Here is a 19,620-nt window from a genome sequence, read left to right as displayed (position 1 = left end):
TCAAATCGCTTTATCTCGTCGAGATATGAATTTTGGTATAACACATGTAAAACTTCTCTACAAGTGGTGTCTTAATTCACGCCATTCGGACTGGGAGATAAACTGTAGGTCCCATATCATTGAGCTAATATGAATCGTGGTGCACTCATTGATATGAGAGAAGTCTTCCTTGTCCCATCTGGGATGTTTGTGGAACAATTATATTACATGGGGTCCACGACGAATATTTCGCGGTGTTACATGCATTTTTCAAAAAACAAACTTATAATACCCTTTTCGCATTGTGGTGTAGAATATAATTAATGATGAGCTATGTCCTATGTAAAATTCGATCAACTGAAAAAATGACAACCTACTTGATAATTGGAATGAATAGACCTAATAAAATATTTGTCATCACAAGGAATGTTAAAAAACATTGGAAAGACCATGGTACAATAATACAGGTAGCATTATCAAGCCAGCTGATGGTAACATAATGTGTCAATTGCATTGAATTGATGTCAAATTTTGACATCTTATGTTACCAACAATTGCCGATGCGGCTACCTGTGTATTTGTACCATGGGAAAGACATCTATTCTCAAATGTTACTGCTTCATACCCTGTTTACACTTAACCTGATTAACCCAGTGGGTTTGGGTTTCAAATGTCAATTCCATAGCGTAAACGTCAAATAAATCCTCATAAAGAAGGTTATAATATATATAATTGTTCCACAAACATCCCAGACTTCTCTCATATCAATGACTGCACCCCGATTCGCATTAGCTCAATAATATTGGACCTACTGTTTATTGCCGAGTCCGAACGGCGTGTCCTAAGACACCACTTGTAGAGAAGTTTTACATGGCTGAAATACTCAGGAAATGTTGCCACCATTACTGAGGAGTATTTTTCCGCCATTGTAAATTTTTTGATGTTGCCTGGCCGGGGGATCGAACCCAGGACCTTCATCGTGCAAGGCGGGTGTGCATACCATTGCACCTCGGTGGCACCAATAAAGAAGGTTAAGCCGGCAAAAATCTCTAGTGCAAACGCCGTTTTAAGCAATTAATTTTGTATTAGTTTAAATCTCAGATGGTTTAAAGCTCTGAATAGAATTCTTACCTTCCCACCCATCCACGAACTATTTCATGAAGATTCTATCTAAATTGTGACCTGTAACATGATTACAATGTTTAGATGGGATGGCACAAGATTAGAGTTGTGTCAAAGGAACTATATGGAACTATCTAGTTCACTTCGCAGTTCCAATGGCCCACATTTTTTCTTTGAACAAACTGCGTATACTTAACAGCACACCTTATATTTCATAATGTTACTCATACGTTTTGGAACTAGTACAAGGAACTAGGAGCTAAATTACCCAACTCTACACAAGATATTCACTATGGCATAATATCGAAAAATGTAAAAAAACTATTCTAGTGAATGGTATTAAAAGCTTTGTAGGGAATCAAATGATATAAAATTCTATAAAAAAAAATAAGCATATTGTTCGAGATTCTGCAAACAAAGCAAACTAGTTTTTAGATTGCTTTTAATACAAAGGTCAATTCAATTAAGCTGCTATAAAAATTAGTTTTTAAGTGCAAAATTTTCCAAAACATACAAACGAAAAAAGAAAATAGAAATCAATTTCTTTAAAAAAAATATAAAAAAACTCCAAGCATCTCTAAACTACTACTGCTATAGAAAAAAGTTTGCTATTATCAAAAAATATTTTCTAAAAATCACTACTAGTTTTATAAGAAATAATTAAAAAAAGTAATTTTCTAGTGAATTACTTATGATAGTTACCTATGCAATGGACTCTCAGGAAAATGATCTAAACCTTCACTTATACTACTGCTCGGCGATGGAGTATTATCATTGATAGCGGTGACGCCAGCCTGCCTTAAAGCTTCAACACGTTTCTTGGCACGCCCCCGACGTTTTTCATAGCGTGACGTTTCCATTGAGGCAGCACGTCGACGTACCGATTTACCTGGTTTGGCATCAGGATTTAGCATCCACCATGAAGATTTGCCAGTACCTTCATTTTGTACACGCATAAAACGATTGTGTAAAGAGAGATTATGTCTAATTGAGTTCTGAAAGCAGAGAGAAAGAAAATGAAGCAATTATTGAAAAGAATTAAAAAAAACATAAAACAATTTTATTTAACAAATTAATGGTTCTATTCTATCAAAGAATCTTAAGTCTATTAAAATGTTAATGGAAATAATCCCAATCCCTTATTTGTGCCTTAAGTGGTTTTTGTTTGCCTGCAGATAATAAATGCTGGTATTAGAAGAGTTTAGCCCCTTTAAGTCTTTTGTTGTCTTTTGAGATTAGCATAAACATTTCAACGATTTACATGCCAAGCTTAATAGCTACAAAGTTTATATTAACATATTCCAAAATTATGATAAATTATCCCAGCAATAATTTATGGAATATGAAATTACGACAAGTATGTATGTGTGCTACTTATTTCAACACCCGCAACTATCCCTTAGTAAACCCTTCATTTCTAGCCAAAAAAAGATAAATGTTAAATTTAAATAAATATCCTTATGCTAACATCCTTTAATAACCTTAAAAGTAATGTAAAGGTTTTCAGGATAATGTTCGAAAAGTACTAAGTGATGTCTATGTCTCGCAAAAGTGACGCCAAAAGAAAAAGTTTTCTACTACAGTATTGTTGTTGGTAGAGTAGAGACAACCTCAACATTTTGCCCCCATCCATTCATTCCCATGTCTAATCTCACACAAAGTTCATACGCCCCCTCTCAAGGGGGGCATAACTAAAGTTATGATTTTTTTCCCTTCTACTACTGAATTCATTGGGAATTTGTCCTTATTCCAATACCAGCAAACAAATGTGTGCAGTGTGTGTGCCTGCGTTTTGCTTATCGACCATGAATCCTTTAGCTTCGTGGGTGATGATCCCCTGTTTGTGTGGATGTAGCAGGATGCCTAACACACGTTGATGTATGGCGCCAATAAGGCGTAATCGTGGCAAAAGAAAATAAAGAGAAAAAAATTCGTCGTCCCAGTCACATTTAAAAAAAAAGAAAACTGAAAACTTTTTCCCTGCTACAAGGGAAAATTGACTGTTCAACGGGTTTTCCATACGTTTCCATGTGTCTATATGTGTGTCTGTCTGCCTGCTGCCTGGAATTGTGTCTTCTTTTTGTCTCTGCTAAAGCATAAGAAACAGAGAAAAAATCGCTAATGTAAGGTGGTTTTCAGGCTATCAACACAAATTCCCGTTTAGTTTTATGACTGTTACACTTCTTTGCTTGCCACTGCTCTTTTTGCCCCTTCCAACCAATTATACTGCTAGGTTTTCCTATCATTGGCATTTTTTTGTGTGGCAGACATCATTTCGCCTGCTACTACCGATGACAATCGTTGTCGTCGTCGTTCGTTCAATAGTTGGACCTGTTATAGATTTTTGCAACATTTGTCGTATTTATGACTGCGTGTTATAAAATATGAATTGACAGTTTAAGTGATGATGGTTTATGTCTGAGCGAGAGAAGGTTGCGAAAAAAAACAACTACACCAACCGATGGCAACAATTGTTGATGATGAGGAGGATAATGATGCCGTTGCCTTGGCTGCTGATTTTGCGTCTTATACCACAAGCCAAGAACATCCAATTAGTATAGCTTTCATTTTGTCTTCTGTTTTTTTTTTTTTCTTGAAGTAAAGTTTTGTAACAAGAAATGTACTGAAAAAGCGACCAACAAAAAGTCTAAGGAAATATCGTAAAAATTATTGTCATCAGACAATGGAATGACATTCGAATTACTTGAGAGATATGCACGTGCATTCCTACGTATCTCATTTTCCTGCAGCTATATAATTTACATAATTGAGACTTTTAATATATAATTTCAAAGGTCTTTCAGGAATTCTACATACAGAGAACAATCAAAGGGTTTCTGTGAGTAGAAGTCCTTTCAGATGTTTCTTATACACAGGAAACCATTCAAAGACGTTGTAAACACGAAGACCTTCTAAAAGTTTACAAAAGACAAAAGCCCTTTAAACAGTCTCCTATAGACCGACGAATTACAAGAGGGTTCTATTATACAGAATACCTTACAGAAGATTTCTTTATACATAACGCCTTTCAATGATCTTTTCTTGGCAGGGTCTTATATACACAAGACCTTTCAAAGGTCTTCTATAGACAGACGAAATACAGAGATCTTCTATTACACAGAATACATTACAGAAGACTTCTTTATACAGAAGACCTATCGAAGATCTTCTATAAACAAACGATCGTTAAATGTTCTACTCCAGGCAGACGATTACTTTTCAAATGTATTCTTTATACTGAAGACCCTTTAAAGGTATTTTATAGACAGAGGAATTACAGACGTTTTCTATTATACAGAATATCTGTAGACTGGATACCTTTCAAAGGTCTTCTATAGAGAGAAGGTCTTATATGGTAACATGGGGCGCCTTCGCCACGTTTTTTTTAAATTGTTCTCATATCGACATCATTAAAGTTTTTCCAAATATTATTTTTGGTAAGAATATTAGCATGTCTTGACTATAAGTTTTGATATATAAATGATTATAATTTTGTTTTTAGAATATTATTTTTGAGCATTTACAAAATGTCTAAAAAGTGGCGAAGCCTCCCCACCCATGGGGTAGCTTCGCCATCGACATAGGACATATATCAACGGACTCTAAAACTGGCATTTACCATACTTCCTCCCCAAATATCAACATTATACATAAAAGGAACATGTTTTCTATTTAATAATCAAAAATGATTCTAAAATTTACAAAAAGAAAGATATTCTAGCCGTTAATTGAAGTAGGCACCTTGAATTTAGGCATAAAAATGAAATTTTTGCCAAATTAGATAGGTTTAGCACAATATTTGATTTCAACTTCACATTATAGCGTGGTATATCAATAGCATAAACAATTTAAGTTAAACCTGACATATTTCTCACATTAACCCACAGCACCCCTATCATGGCGTAGCCGCCCCACCCCCTACATAGTTCATAATATGAATATATTGACATTTATAATTACTTTTATCATGCAAATTATTTGGATTTATATTCTTCAGTAGTTGTCTATTAACGGTATAAAATATAATTTTGATATCACAAAAGGTATACAAGATATCACAAAATATATCTACCATAAATATTTTTCGCAATACCCCTAAAACATGAAACCGCGTGCATCAGCAATCATATATTTGATAGAAATGCCAATTTTTGGGAGATGAAAGATCTTCGTTAAACTCACAATTTTTCCTTTAACGGCATTTCTGTAGCAGTTATAATTATCAAGAAAATCGGTGGTGGCGAAGGCGCCCCAGTGGCGAAGCCGCCCCATGTTACCATATATATAGAAAATTCAGTGGTCTTCTGTATACAGTAGACCCTTCAGAGGTCTTTTATAGATAAAACATCTTTCTAAGGTAAAGTAGTCCCTTCAGTTATGTTTAATATATAGAAGACCTTACACATGCCTCCTATATAGACAGTATACCATTCAGTGAACTTTTATAGAGAAAACCTTTCAAGGATCTTCTGTACACAGGAGATCTTTCAAAGGTCTTGTATACACAGAATACTTTTCAAAGGTCTTCTACGCACAGAAGACTTTTCAAAGATATTATATAGGCAGACGATATTTCAAAGGCATTTTTTAGGCGGAAGACCTTTTAAGGGACTTCTAAAGGCAGAAGACCTTTCAAAGGTCTTTAGACGATGAAGGTCATTCTGTCAAAGGTGTTATTTGTCTAAAGAAGACCTTTGAAAGGTATTCTTCTGTATATAGATGACCTTTGAAAGGTTTTCTTCTGTATATAGAAGTCCTTTGAAAGGTCTTCTGTCTATACAAAACTGTAAAAAGATCTTCTATATATGACGTCTGAAACGTCTGTCTAAAATGACTTGTGAAAGATATTCTGTCTACGGAAGACCTTTAAAAAGTATTTTGTCCATAGAAGAACTTTGAAGGGTATTCTGAATATAAGGTCTTCTGTTTATATAAGGACTTTAAAATATCTTCTGTCTACAGAATTCCTTTGAAAGGCTTTCTGTCTATAGAATACCTTTAAAATCTCTCTATAGAAGGTATTTGAAAAGTCTTCCATTTCTGAAAGGTCTTCAGTGTATAAAATACCTTTGAAAGGTCTTTTGCCTATAGAAGAAAAGTCTTCTGTCATGAAAGGTCTTCGGTTTATAAAAGACCTTTGAAAGGTCTTCTATCTATTAAACATAACTAAAGGACCTTATGTAAATTTGAAAGGTCTTCTATTGATAAACGACCCCTGAAGGGTCTACTGTATACAGAAGACTTTTGAAATTTAATCTTCTGTCTACAGAAGACTTTGGAAAAATCTCATTTCTGCGGACAATTATTGAAAGACCTTTCATCTGTCTATATAGTAAACTTTTGAAAGGCCTTCTACTACACGGAGAAAAAAACGGCTTCACTAACATATGTCCCAAACATATTTTGCAGCAAACATATAAATGTTTGCAACAGTCCCAAATATAACATATGTTTGGGTCCTTCAAACAAATATATGTTTGGGTGCAAACAAATCCATCAAAGTAAGGCTATAGGTCTCCCGTGAGCGTAACTTTACTCTCGCTCACAGCCTGTGTAGACTCTTAATTCAACAACTGCCTTGGGGAAACTGAAGAAAAAATATCTTTCTCGCAAAAGAAAAGAAAGAATATTTCATAAAATTTTTTTCTTTTCCTCTTCGCTTGCTAGGTTTGTTAGCTTTTACAAAAACAATTGACGGCTTGTGGAAAAAAATCGCACAACAACAACAAAGAACGAAACACACGTGTTATGCGGCCAACACACAAAGCAAAAACAAACTTGTTCACCCGCCCGTCGTCGCTTCTACGTCTTCTATTCCACTATACACACAGCTCTTTATTATGAAAAAAAGAGAGAGACCTGTTGTTACCCAAACATATATTTGTTTGCAATCAGTCCCAAACATATATTTGTTTGGGCCCAAACATATTTCTAACATATATTGTTCTGCGTGTATGAAATATCAGTGTAACACTCTAATTCGTCTGTCTATAAAAGATCTTTCAAAGGTAATCTTCTGTCTAGGGACCATCTTTGAAAGATCTTCTGTCTGCGGACAATTCTTGAAAGACCTTTCATATGTCTACAGCTTTTTAAGAAAATCTTGTTGAAGGTCAACTTTTTACTGGACATCTTTAAGGGTTATCTCCGTTCATGTTGTATTAATGAACACGGCGTGCCCTAACTACCTATAAATGAAAAGAGCTTACATCTGGTAAATTTTTGCGGATTCTGAAACTACAATGTTCATAGATGAGTAAAATAAAAAAACTAAAAAAAATCGAGGGAGGGGTTTTTAAATAAATCGAGGTCAAGCAAAATTCTGAAAACCTAACCTAAGGTTTTCAGAATTTTGCTTGAAATCGGCAAGTCCTATCAAAATGGAATTAGAGAAAAAAACTTAGCTGTGAAATTTCTCTACAAGATTAAACTTTATGATGTTTTCCTAGGTTTTACCATTTTTGAGATAAGGAAGTTCAAATTCGGACAGTGCACTGACAGTATCGCCTGCTTAGAAAACAATGTCACGACTAGCATGTTTAGAAAGCAGGCGAATGAGTTAGTAAACTGTCCCAATTTGAACTTCTATTTCTCAAAAATGGTAAAACCTAGGAAAATATTATACAAAAATTTTCTCTAACTACATTTCGATAGGACTTGCCGTTTTCAAACTAAAAATCCTAAAATAACCTCAAAATGTTACCTTTGACCTCGAATTATGAATGTGAATTCAATTGATTTATGATTATTTCAATTGATTTATAATTATTCCAAATTTCTTAGTATTTATGTATGTAAAAAAAATTTTTGAACGTGTCAAATGTCATGTTCCATTAATGCTAATTATCATTTAGCATCATGTAATGTCATATTTGAACAAAATGTCAATTCCAATTGTGATGGAGCATGAGACAAAAATTAGATGAAACTTCATGATCGAATGAACTTTTATTACACCACTAGAAATGTTGTTACTGCTACGAGTATTCACTTTTAAGCTGGAGTGGGTGTAAGCATTATAGGAACAAACGTTGTACTTGTAAAACGCATGCACAGACATAATGATTTGATAAAGTAGTGACTCGTTTTTACAAGTTCCATTTTGGCGGTGATTTCGCCGTTGCATTCTGAGAACTCCGTATTACACATTCCCATTCATTCAACGTAGTGGGTGTGAGTCATTTTACAGCATGTCATCAATGTCAAGAGCTAAATGTGTAGTGTAGTTGGTTTGTGACTTTGACTTCCATTCATAAAAAATTTAAAATTTTTAGCGCAGTTTATCACGCCTCCTCTCATAGTTTCCCGGTGCACGGCAACTCAATTAAATTTAATTCCTTTTTATTATTAATTTATGAATTGAGCGTTTTCGTATGTGCATGTTACCCACTGAATTAGGTTAAAAGTCAGTTTATGAATACAAAATTGATGGGGTTTTGTTTATATTAGATTGGGGGTGGAAACATGGTAAAATATCACCGTTTTTTTATGACACACTTAATTAGACCTCTAAAGATTCAGACAATAATTTTTCACTATGGCTTGAAAACTCGAAGCTATTAAGATATACATTTATACTTCAAAGTTAATGTGCAAATATTCGACCACATTAATATTGTTTTCTTTAATTAATATGATCTTGCATACCAGGAAAATATTTTACTTCAATGAAGACTAATATTCTACACCCAAGAAGCCTACAATTTTAGGAAGAATATAAAGAAAAGGGTAACAAAAAATTAAGATCACATCTTTAAGTTCCAAATTATTGGGCAAACAAATTTAATATTAAACACAAACGTCCCAGTCTATTATTTTTATTTATAATTCACACAACCCCATAAATATCCATATATACATTATATATGTTTGTATGTGTTGTGGTGGTGGATGACTTGGATGAAATATCAGTATTAATGAGCTAATATTAATATCAGGCATTTATTTTTGGACTGATAGTTTTTTCCAGTTCGCTTCTGTTCTTTGTCATAAAAATACAAATTTAGTTTTTATCAACATGATTGGCAGGCAGGCCAGTGACTTGCTTCGACACATTGATTAAATGTCGCCGAAACACTTGTATGTCACAACAAAAGTAAACAAATGTCAATGCTTCGGATTAATCGTGTCAGATAGCGTTGCATTAATATTTTTGGCAAAATTAGGTCTAAAATATTTTTAATTATAATTTTTAGATCTTAATTTGCAAAGAGTTATATTAAGATACGATAGGGACATTTTTAAAGTTTTCTTCAACACCGCCTATAAAAATTAACTGTGAATCATACGATGTCTTATAGGAGAGACTGACCATATTTGCCACTTTTATTGGAGACCTTTGAAAGGTCTTATGCTATTTAAAACTCATCTGTCAATGAAAATTCTTTAGAGGAGTTTTCGCTACAGGAAATCATTAAAGGGACATCTATGGAAGACTTCATTAAAGACCTTTGAATGGTGTTCTGTCTGTAGACGACAGTTGAAAGTTTCTCTGTTTATAGACGATCTATGAAAGACCTTATGTATAAAACACCTTTGAAATGTCTCCTGTGTATGAAAGAAGAAGGTCTTTTGTCCATATAGAAGACTTCTGAAATCTATTATATCTATAGAAGAATTTTAAACCGTGTTTTGTCTATAATATATTTTGAGAGGTCTTCTCTCTGTAGACGAACTCGGAAAAGTTGCTGTCTATAGATGACCTCTAAAAGGTATTCGGTCTATAGATGACCATCAAAAAGTCTTCTCTGCATATAATACATTAAAGGGTCTTCTGTTTAAAGAATACCTTAAAAGGCGTTCTGTCAGTAGAAGACCTTAATAGGTATTCTCTCCATAGAAAACCATAAAATATATTCTCTTTAAAGAAGATTGGCAAATGCCTTCTTTATATAGCATACCCTTAAAGGTGTCCTATCTACCAAAATCTTTTAAGGGTGTCCTCTCTTAAAGGTGTCCTCTCTACCAAAGTCTTTTAAGGTCTTTTGTCTATAGAAGACTTTAAAAATCTTTATTTTTATCAATGAAAGCCAACAAACAAAACGATTCCCGTACCAATCACACAAAGTCACAAACTTTTTAATTTCTGGGAATCGTTTCGCTCTCAAAACAAAACAAAACCACAATCTTTTCAATACAAAAATATGAAAACCGTACGATTACTGAAATGTACTTCGGCTATGCTTTGCCGAGTTGTTTCATTCACCACCGAAACAAAAAGAATTTTTGGCAAACATTTGCTGTGCGAAATGATCAATGTCACACTCAGACACACACACATTTGATTGCTTAACAACCCTATCAGCTAACATCAACATACTTGGAACACACTATGGTTGAGGATATATCACAAATGTTGTCAAATATTTCATATTCCATTTCAAAAAAAATTTAATTTTTTTTCGCGCTACATCAAAGATTTTTAGTACATAGGTTAAGAAACAAATTCCCAGTACGAATCCGCTCGCGAGCCTGTTTTTTGTTCATGCGGACAAAAGTTATGGCGGTTTTATTTTCGTTTTAAAGAAAAATTATTATAAAAACGCTAATTATTTTACCGCGAGCAATTGCTACTAAAAAGTTACCTGGAAGTGGCTTGAGTTAGAAGATTGTATAATATTTGTTAAATGTTACTCAGTACTCGCGAAATGTATAATAAATTGATAAATTATTGAATGTAAGTCAACTTTTTTCAAAATAAAGGTCCATTTACCCGCTATAAAATTACGAAAAAATCCGTATGGAAGCAAAACTTCACGGCGAATCAAATGAGACTAAAATCATACAGATTGGTATTATAGTTTCGATGTCACAGCCAAAATAAACACATATTTTGGTTAAAAAACATTTTTTTTAAATATTTTTTCGCATTCATTATGTAGTATAAAATTTTGGAAAAAATTATAGGAATACTTCCTTCATTTTGCTTAAATCTCCCATTAAAATATACGGATTTTGCTTTACAGACATTCATATGAAAGCTTTCCTATTGAGGAAGAAAATTGGGTTGCTGAGGATATATCTCAAGGCTTCTGAAATGGAAATAGAGGTCACATAACCCATTTTAATTTATATGCATTTAAAATTATCAAAATCATTGGGCCCGCATGTGATTTTCATGTACAGCAAGACCATATCTTTTAATTTGTACCTTAGCTTCAACTATGTTAAATTTTCAAAAATATTGCTGATATACACTTTCATACGGGCAAAATGTTCCTCATCGAAATAATGGTTTTAGACCCCAAGAATGTTTGGACGAAATTAATAAATCTCGCACATCGTATTATTCCTTCCAGATATATATCAGGAAAAATGTCTAAAATTGTCTTTTCCATTTCAAAAAAATCAAAAAAAAATTTTGATACTACATCAATGATTTTTGGTACATAGATTAAGAAAAAAATCAGCATCCCAAATCTGTTTTCGTTACTAACTTTGATCGTTGCGCGCAAAAGATATGACCGTTTTAATTATGATAATTAGAAAAAATTCTAAAAAAATCGCGGCTTAATATAGTTAGCTGTTATATCCTATAATCGTTAACTGAATTCGTAACCTATGCGATGATGCAAAAAATAATCGCGAAGTCTCAATGGATTCGCGAAAAATCAAATTTGTTAAATAATTTCACGTATTTACAAACATATTTTTGAAACAATAGCGCTCATAGTTACGAAAAGTATATAAAAAAAATATAACAGCATCCAGACATTTTGAGGAATAAAACGAAACCTAAGTTGTGAAGGTTGGAGCTATAGTATTCATGTTATTTGCAAAAATACGAAGAAAATATGACGAAAAAATTAAAATCATATTATTCTAAAAAAAAAATGTTTGAGTTCTTCGACATTTTCGTCAAAATTTCACGCAATAATGATGATATTCCGTTGTAACAAATGTTTCACTTATAGTCTTCCTGTTTGATAATATTATTAGAACCTTATATTAAATCAAAAGGAATTCCAATTGTGGCATAACGTTAAAATAATGTTATATTGAATATTACAATATTTGAGACTCATATAAACCGCGTAATTATGAAAATGGCATGATGCGCATCCGATTTTCCAACACAGCGAATCAATCCCTTTTATTTGATGTACAGTTTGTCAAATTCTATTTGGCGGCCACGATGTAGCATCTGCTGCATTTAAGGGTGCAAAATACAGTAAAATGGTCATAATTTCCGCAAAGGTCATTTACATTTTATGCGCATCCGATTTCAATAATCACCATTAAAAAATACGTCATTCTATGCCGTTTCAATGCGATCCATCAAGAACCGTGGATGTAGCATCGCACTCAATTTTTAGAAAAAATCTATTATATCTCTGGATTTACGAGAGTTTTTAAATATCTGTTTTTGCGCAGTTTAAACACGCGTATCGATCTATTTATTTAAGTAGAACTGACACATCCAAAACGCGTTTTAATATGCGATATTTTCAAAATAATTTTTTTCAAAATTTGAGGGGTATCATATCCGCCGATCTAGTGGGTGGATTTTTACGCGTCGTGGCTTGTTAGATTCAGAACGTAAAAAAACTAAATTTACGCGGGTTTCCACGGAAATCGAATGACGTTTGTAAATTTTAAACCAAAAAAATTGGTTTTTGAGAAAAATTTACGCACAAAAATTTCGTGTTTAGGCGCAGATTAATGTGATCCTGTGAGGGCTACACCCTCATGTTATACATTAAAAAATGCGAAATCACGAGTACTACAATGCAATAATAAGCTTTTAGGGAAATCCAGCTGCGCGTCCCGATTAGAGCAAAAATTCAAAAAACCAAATTTTTCAGGTTTCAAAATGTCAGCATACGTTTGAGGTAGATACAGTGGATATATTAAAAAATCATACATTAGAAACTTCAACTCTGAAGTGTGCTCTTTAACTTCTCCTGTGAGCATTAAGCTCTACATTGTGTTGTAAAACCGCTAATTGGAAAATAACATAATGAAACTCGTTTATTTCAACGATTTTTTCCGATTTTTTTACATTAGTACGACCACGACTTCCGCTCAAATTATTATTTTAAGAAACCCCTCACTGAATCGGGCTAAAACAGTTTATTTTGCCGAAATGCGGTCAAAAGTTATGGTATAGTAAAACTGATCGCGAGTTACAGTACCCCATACCTCAGTTTCAACATAAGTTAATTTTCTACAAAAAGCTTGATATCGGTCCCACACAAAAATCGGATAAAGTGACGTTTAACAGCTCATCTCGGATCGTTCAGATATTCTTTCATTTGGTTGTCCTTACGGCTCCCTTTACGACGGTAAAATTTTGTTTTTGCGCAAGTCCATACTTCCTGAGATATTGGCCTAAAAGCTCCAAGTAACCCTGATGGCACCAACCAAAATGGCAAATCCGATTGGTGCAGACTTTGCACATCGTATATATCAGATTGGAATACGAACTATGTCGGTTCACTTTTTCGGGTACCTCCCTAGGAAAAAGTGAAGTTGAATATCTTCTCTCGCATCGTTTTGATTCTTTATATCCTCAGCATTTATGCTAACGAGGATATATATGTACACTTTCATACGGGCAAAATGTGCCTCATCTAAATAATGGTTTTAGACCCAAAGCATGTTTGGACGAAATCCGTTTCAGACAATTTGGAGTCGATTTAGCAATGTCCGTCCGTCTGTCTGGCTGGTGCGCACGATAACTCTCGAAGGAATGAACGATTCGAACCAAATTTTGCCCTTCGCAATATTTTTCCCAAACTTAGTTTAAGTTCGAAGATGGGACATATCGGTCCACTCCTACGGGTACCTCCTCCACAAAAATTCGAAAATTTTCGGAAAATTTGTGCGCACGATAACTCTTGAAGGGAGTAAGCGATTTGGTCCATACTTTACACATCGTGAAATTTCTACCAAACTTAGATGAGATTACAATATGGACTCAATCAGTCCACTCCTTCGGGTACCTCCTATACAAAATTTCGGAAAAGTTCAGTTTAGGACCTGCTCTGGAATCGCTTTGATTTTTGTTGTAACAACTTGTACTCCCTGTCCCCCATACGACGGTACAAGTTTCATCAGGCGCGTACTTCCATACTTCCTGAGAAAATAGCCTGAAAGTTTCAAAAAACCCTATGACACCGTGTCGAACGGATCTGCTGATTCGGTCCAAAATTTGGCCTTCATAATACTTTGTCCAAACTTAGTTTATGTTCAAAGATAAGCCATATCGGTCCACTCTTACGAATACCTCCCCCGATAACTCTTGAAAGGAGGGATCGATTTGGTACATACTTTACATATCCTAATGTATTTTGCACATATAGATCAATTTCGAATATGGACTATATATGTCCATTCCCTCGGGTACCCACAAAATTTCGGATAACTTCACTTTAAGACCTGCCCTGTATGACTTTGATTTTTGTTGAAGAAACTAGCATTCACGGGCAAGTCCATACTTCTTGAGAAAACAGCCCGAAAGGTGTGAAAATCTCTATGGCACCATATATAATATTTGAAGAGCACGATAACTCTCGAACTGATCAACCAATTTCGTCCAAACTTTGGATCTCCTAACACTATGCAACACTGAAAATGCAAACAACTTATAAAATGCATTTTTTTAAGTACATATTTAGACTACAAAAACCCTAGTAGGGTTTTGTCCTGTCAGATCCAGTTCGGATTTTATGGCCTCATCTAAACCGGGCTAAATCTACACTTTTTTGCATTTATCAGGCCTTTATCTCAGAAACGAATAGGAATTTGGCCTTGCTGTCTTAAGCAATATTGTAGCCCTAAACGAGTAGAACTTATCTTTTGAAAAAACCACATCAGAAAAACTCCATCTAGGGCACCAAAATCTATAAAATATAGACATTTTTACATAATTGCTGAAATTCTGGTCAGTATCGGCTAAACTATTGGGAGTTGAACCAAGTAACCTTTTGCAAAAATCTTCTAAATAAAGTTCTCAACAATTCTTTAGAACATTCTGAAACTCTAAAATGCTTACTTCATGTTGTTTCAGCGGTATTTTGCATCATATCTTTTACAACACGTATTTCAAACACAGTTCACACCAACAATTTATTCTCGCATTTCGGATTTCACCACATTATTGACATATTTATTAAATTGTCGTTGAAAAATGTACTGAAAACAACGGCATTTTACAACAATGACATGTTCTGAAGAGTTGTGGAATTAATTCCAGGGAATATTTTTCCAAAAGAAAATGTTCAGAAAAATTTGACGGTTTTGGAGATACGGTGCGAAATGTATAAAAATTGTGGAATTTTTGCATAAATTTTGAAATTTGAGGCGATAAATGTAGTTTTTCGAGTTCATTATTTCTCCAATTATTTTATTTTTAACCTTATCTATAAATTTGCTTCAGAGGTCAGAAGAAGATTCGCATTGGTTTCACCATGTTTAGATGGGGCCATAAAATCCGAGCTGGATCTGACACAACAAAACCCAACAAGGGTTTCTTGTCGTTTGGGTCTGTACTTTCAAAAAATCCTCAGTTCGAATTGATTGCACAAGATCACCTTAAAAATGTTGCACAGTGTAATATTTTGTCCAAATTTAGTTTAACTTCTAAAATGGCCCATATCAGACCTCTCCCTAAGGGTCTGTTCGAAGATCCTTTGGGAATGTATACCGATGCTGTTCGTTGTGGTCCTGTTTACAGCAATATTATGTTTTTCGTGGACAAACCCATGCTTCCTCACATACTGGCCCTCAAGTTGTTCGATGACAAACTGAAATGACTAGTGGGCGCGATATCTATCGAAAAGATATGACTCCCAAAATAAGATTCACGCCCATTATGGACTATGTCGGTCCATTCCTTCATGTACCTCCCACGCAACACTTTTAAACTTGAGTCCTAATCCACATTTTTGTCGGCAAGTTCAAATGTCCAAAAAGGGCCACAAAATTCTGCAAAGACTACAAGTACATTCGATATGTCAGTAAATGAAAGTTCCAATTCACGTAGGCTGATGGTATATCCCTGTCGGCAAAGCCGACTGATACTTTTTTACTTGTTTTTTCAGTACTTGTTCTAGCGGCCTTCTTTTCAACGGTACACTTTTTTCTGGAGTAAGTCAATACTTCCTGATATAATGGTCCAATGATATAATGGCTATTGTGTAAGATAATTCTAAAACTTATTTAATAGTTCGAGTCCTTTGTGAAGAAGTTTGCTTTCCAAAAATGTTTGGTATATGTCAGTGATCTGGTATAGCCCAATATTACTGTACCTACATATTTTAAAGCAAAATCTTGATTCAAAATCGATAGATTTAATATACAGCATAATTATTGTGTTTGTTTTTTTTTATTGGTCAACGGCTGAGGGTATATCTCCGTCAGCACAGTTGACTGATGCATTTTTACTTGTTATAGAGTACTTTAGCATGTCTTCAGTCTTAAAGGGTCTTCTGTTTATAGAAGACTTTAAAAGATCGTCTGTTTATAAAAGATTTTAAAACGTTTTCTGTCTATAGAACACCTTATACTTCAATGGCCTTCTGTGTATAGAAGACCTTAAAAGGTATTCTGTGTGTAGAACCCTAAAAGATCTTCTGTCCATGCAACACCATAAAAGGTCTTCTGTCCTTTTTTCACCCACTGTGTCATATCAAAACACTATGAAGACCACACATACAGTTTGTCAACTAAACAACAAAATGAAGAAGAAAACCAAAACATATGCATAATTATTATCAAAAACGTTTGATGATAAAGTATATATCAACCAACAACAACAAAATCTATACGAACATACATACATATATAGTCAATTTGGAAGATACGTAAATATATTTTGCCTCTTTCTATGAATGTTTATCATCACAGTCATGCGAACAGAAAAACAGAATTGACAGGCAATATAAGGTAACTTTTCCCAAAACGAAATATTTTTGGAAATATGATATTTTCTATTGATGATACAACGAATCATTCAGCAGATTTTATTTATGTCAATCCGCACAAATAAGGCGCGCAATTGTGTTGATGTATATTTTTTTGAAAATTCCTAAATAACCCAATCGTCTTTTGCTTGACATAGCGTTTATAAAATTTTTCCATGATTATTGTGTTCTACAAGTTGATGATTGTCCTATAGCCCCACTCCAGTACTACTGTTATTGAGGACCTGTGAAATGTAATTCCATAAACCCTAAAGCTATCCTTAGATCTCTAATAAACCTCCTACACCGTCTATAATTAATGCACAGAATACTCAAAGAGATTCCCCATTAGTTTATCTCTCAAACGCATTTTTATTCCCTTTAAAGGCATATTTGATTCTATCTAACGTTCAGCAAACATATGGTCAGGTTTCATGCTTTCTGTTTTTTTTTTATTTTTTCATTTTACTGGTTTTTTGTTTGCCCTTTTCCTACTATTTGATTGGAGTAGAAAAAAATATAAATACGCGAAATTCTTTTTATCTAGTATTCCCATCTAAATGTGATTCCGCTGTATGCAGTGCATTCGGTCAGCAGAAGCCACAATAGCAGCAGCAGTAAATTATATAGAGCTATACAAAGCCTTGATGTTGTTGTTGTTGCCATTGGCATTGCCAAATGTCCGTTTCTAATATTTAGCCAAACCTTTATAAGGCAAAACTGTGTTGAGAATATTCACAGCTGGCTTTTGTACTATGGCAGGTTGATGGTAGGGAACGTTTTTTTGCCACATAATTTTTGCTTTTGCTTTTGGGTTTACAGCGATATATTTTATCTTTTAAGAGATTATAAATTGTTGTTGAGTTGACAACCACCAAACAGTAATTTGTTGAATGAACTGTCACACTAGGTAGGTAGGTAGGTAGGTGGTGGTGGTGATGATGAAGGTGGTTGGGATGGGATCGTGCCATACATCATCATAGCAAATATAGAATTTATCTGACTGAAAGTAGTTTTGTTTGTGTTTGCACAAAGAAAAAAACTCGCATTTAGCCATTTGTATAGAAATTATAAATTATTGCAACAACAATTAACTTATCTACCAAATTTGTTGCATCTAACCTTAATTATTTTAACGCCTCTGGTTTGCAGTTTTAAAAATAATTTGCAAAATTTTGTTTTTGGGAAAGTGCTTAAAATTTTGTCCACAACAACACACATTTATCGACAATCACATTTAGCCTTGAAATGTTAGAACAGAACCGGTATTAATACTTTTTTTGAAATGTCAATAGCGATATTAGTAATGCACGGCAGGGTATTAATAGATTAGCTAATACACTAAAAAACAACTAATGTTAGAAAAAAAAAATACATTATTCACTTTATTCACTTTTCAATAAAGCAGGGGAACCGTACCAGACCAAAGAAACGAGGATTTTTAAATAATTTTTAGGGGCTATGGGCGATTAAAACAACGTGGATTTTTAAAGAATTTTTTAGATGATATGTCAGACCAAAGAAGCGTTGATTTTTAAAGATTTTTTATATGATATGCCAGACCCAAGAAGCGTGGATTTTTAAAAAAATTTTTGGATGCTATGCTAGAACAAAGAAACGTGGATTTTTAAAGAAATTTTTGGATGGTGAATGCTACACCAGACCCAAGAAACGGGGATTTTTTAGATTCTATGCCAGACCAAACGTGGACTTTTAAGAATTATTAAAGCCTATGTCAAGCTATAGAAACTAAGAAATTTTTAGAAGCTATGCCAAGCAAACGAAACGTGGATTTTAAAGGCATTTTTAGGGGCTATGTCAGGCTAAAGTAACGTGAAATTTTAAAGAATTTTTAGAGGCTATGCCAAGCTAAAGAAACGTGGATTTTAAAGGAATTTTGGAAACTATGCCAAGCTAAAGAAACGTGGATTTTTAAAGGAATTTTGGAGACTATTTTTACAGGCAATGCCAAGCTAAAGAAACGTGGATTTTTAAAGAAATTTTTAGAGGCTATGCCAAGCTAAAGAAGCGTGGAGTTTTAAAGAAATTTTTAAGGCTATGCCAAGCTAAAGACACGTGGATTTTTAAAGACTTTTTTAGAGGCTATGTTAAGCTAAAGAAACTTGGATTTTTAAATAAATTTTTATAGGCTATGTCAAGTTAAAGAAACGTGGATTTTTAAAGGAATTTTTAGAGCCTATGCCAAGCTAAAGAAACGTGGATTTTTAAAGAATTTTTTAGAGACTATGCCAACCAAAAGAAACGTGGATTTTTAAAGGAATTTTTAGAGCCTATGCCAAGCTAAAGAAACGTGGATTTTTAAAGGAATTTTTAGAGCCTATGCCAAGCTAAAGAAACGTGGATTTTTAAAGAATTTTTTAGAGACTATGCCAACCAAAAGAAACGTGGATTTTTAAAGGAATTTTTAGAGCCTATGTCAAGCTAAAGAAACGTGGATTTTTAAAGGAATTTTTAGAGCCTATGCCAAGCTAAAGAAACGTGGATTTTTAAAGGAATTTTTAGAGCCTATGCCAAGCTAAAGAAACGTGGATTTTTAAAGAATTTTTTAAAGACTATGCCAACCAAAAGAAACGTGGATTTTTAAAGGAATTTT

At 33.9% G+C, this 19,620-nt stretch overlaps 1 protein-coding gene across 36 annotated transcripts in view; it reads right to left on the bottom strand.

Moving 5' to 3' along the window:
* foxo (forkhead box, sub-group O) overlaps positions 1–19,620 on the bottom strand; it is a 172,039-nt gene that overhangs the window by 18,271 nt on the left and 134,148 nt on the right. For all 36 annotated transcript variants that reach the window (XM_073959839.1, XM_073959865.1, XM_073959853.1 and 33 more), the window contains exon 5: positions 1,804–2,096. In XM_073959839.1, the coding sequence (XP_073815940.1) occupies positions 1,804–2,096 (293 nt within the window). The remainder of the gene's footprint in view (positions 1–1,803; positions 2,097–19,620) is intronic.

The sequence above is a fragment of the Musca autumnalis genome, unplaced genomic scaffold, assembly GCF_047663935.1.
Source record: "Musca autumnalis isolate F117 unplaced genomic scaffold, ASM4766393v1 scaffold_1, whole genome shotgun sequence".
Classification (NCBI taxonomy): Eukaryota; Metazoa; Arthropoda; class Insecta; order Diptera; family Muscidae; genus Musca; species Musca autumnalis.
The sequence above is the reverse complement of the archived record's forward strand: the minus strand, read 5'-3'. Positions and strand labels throughout refer to the sequence as shown.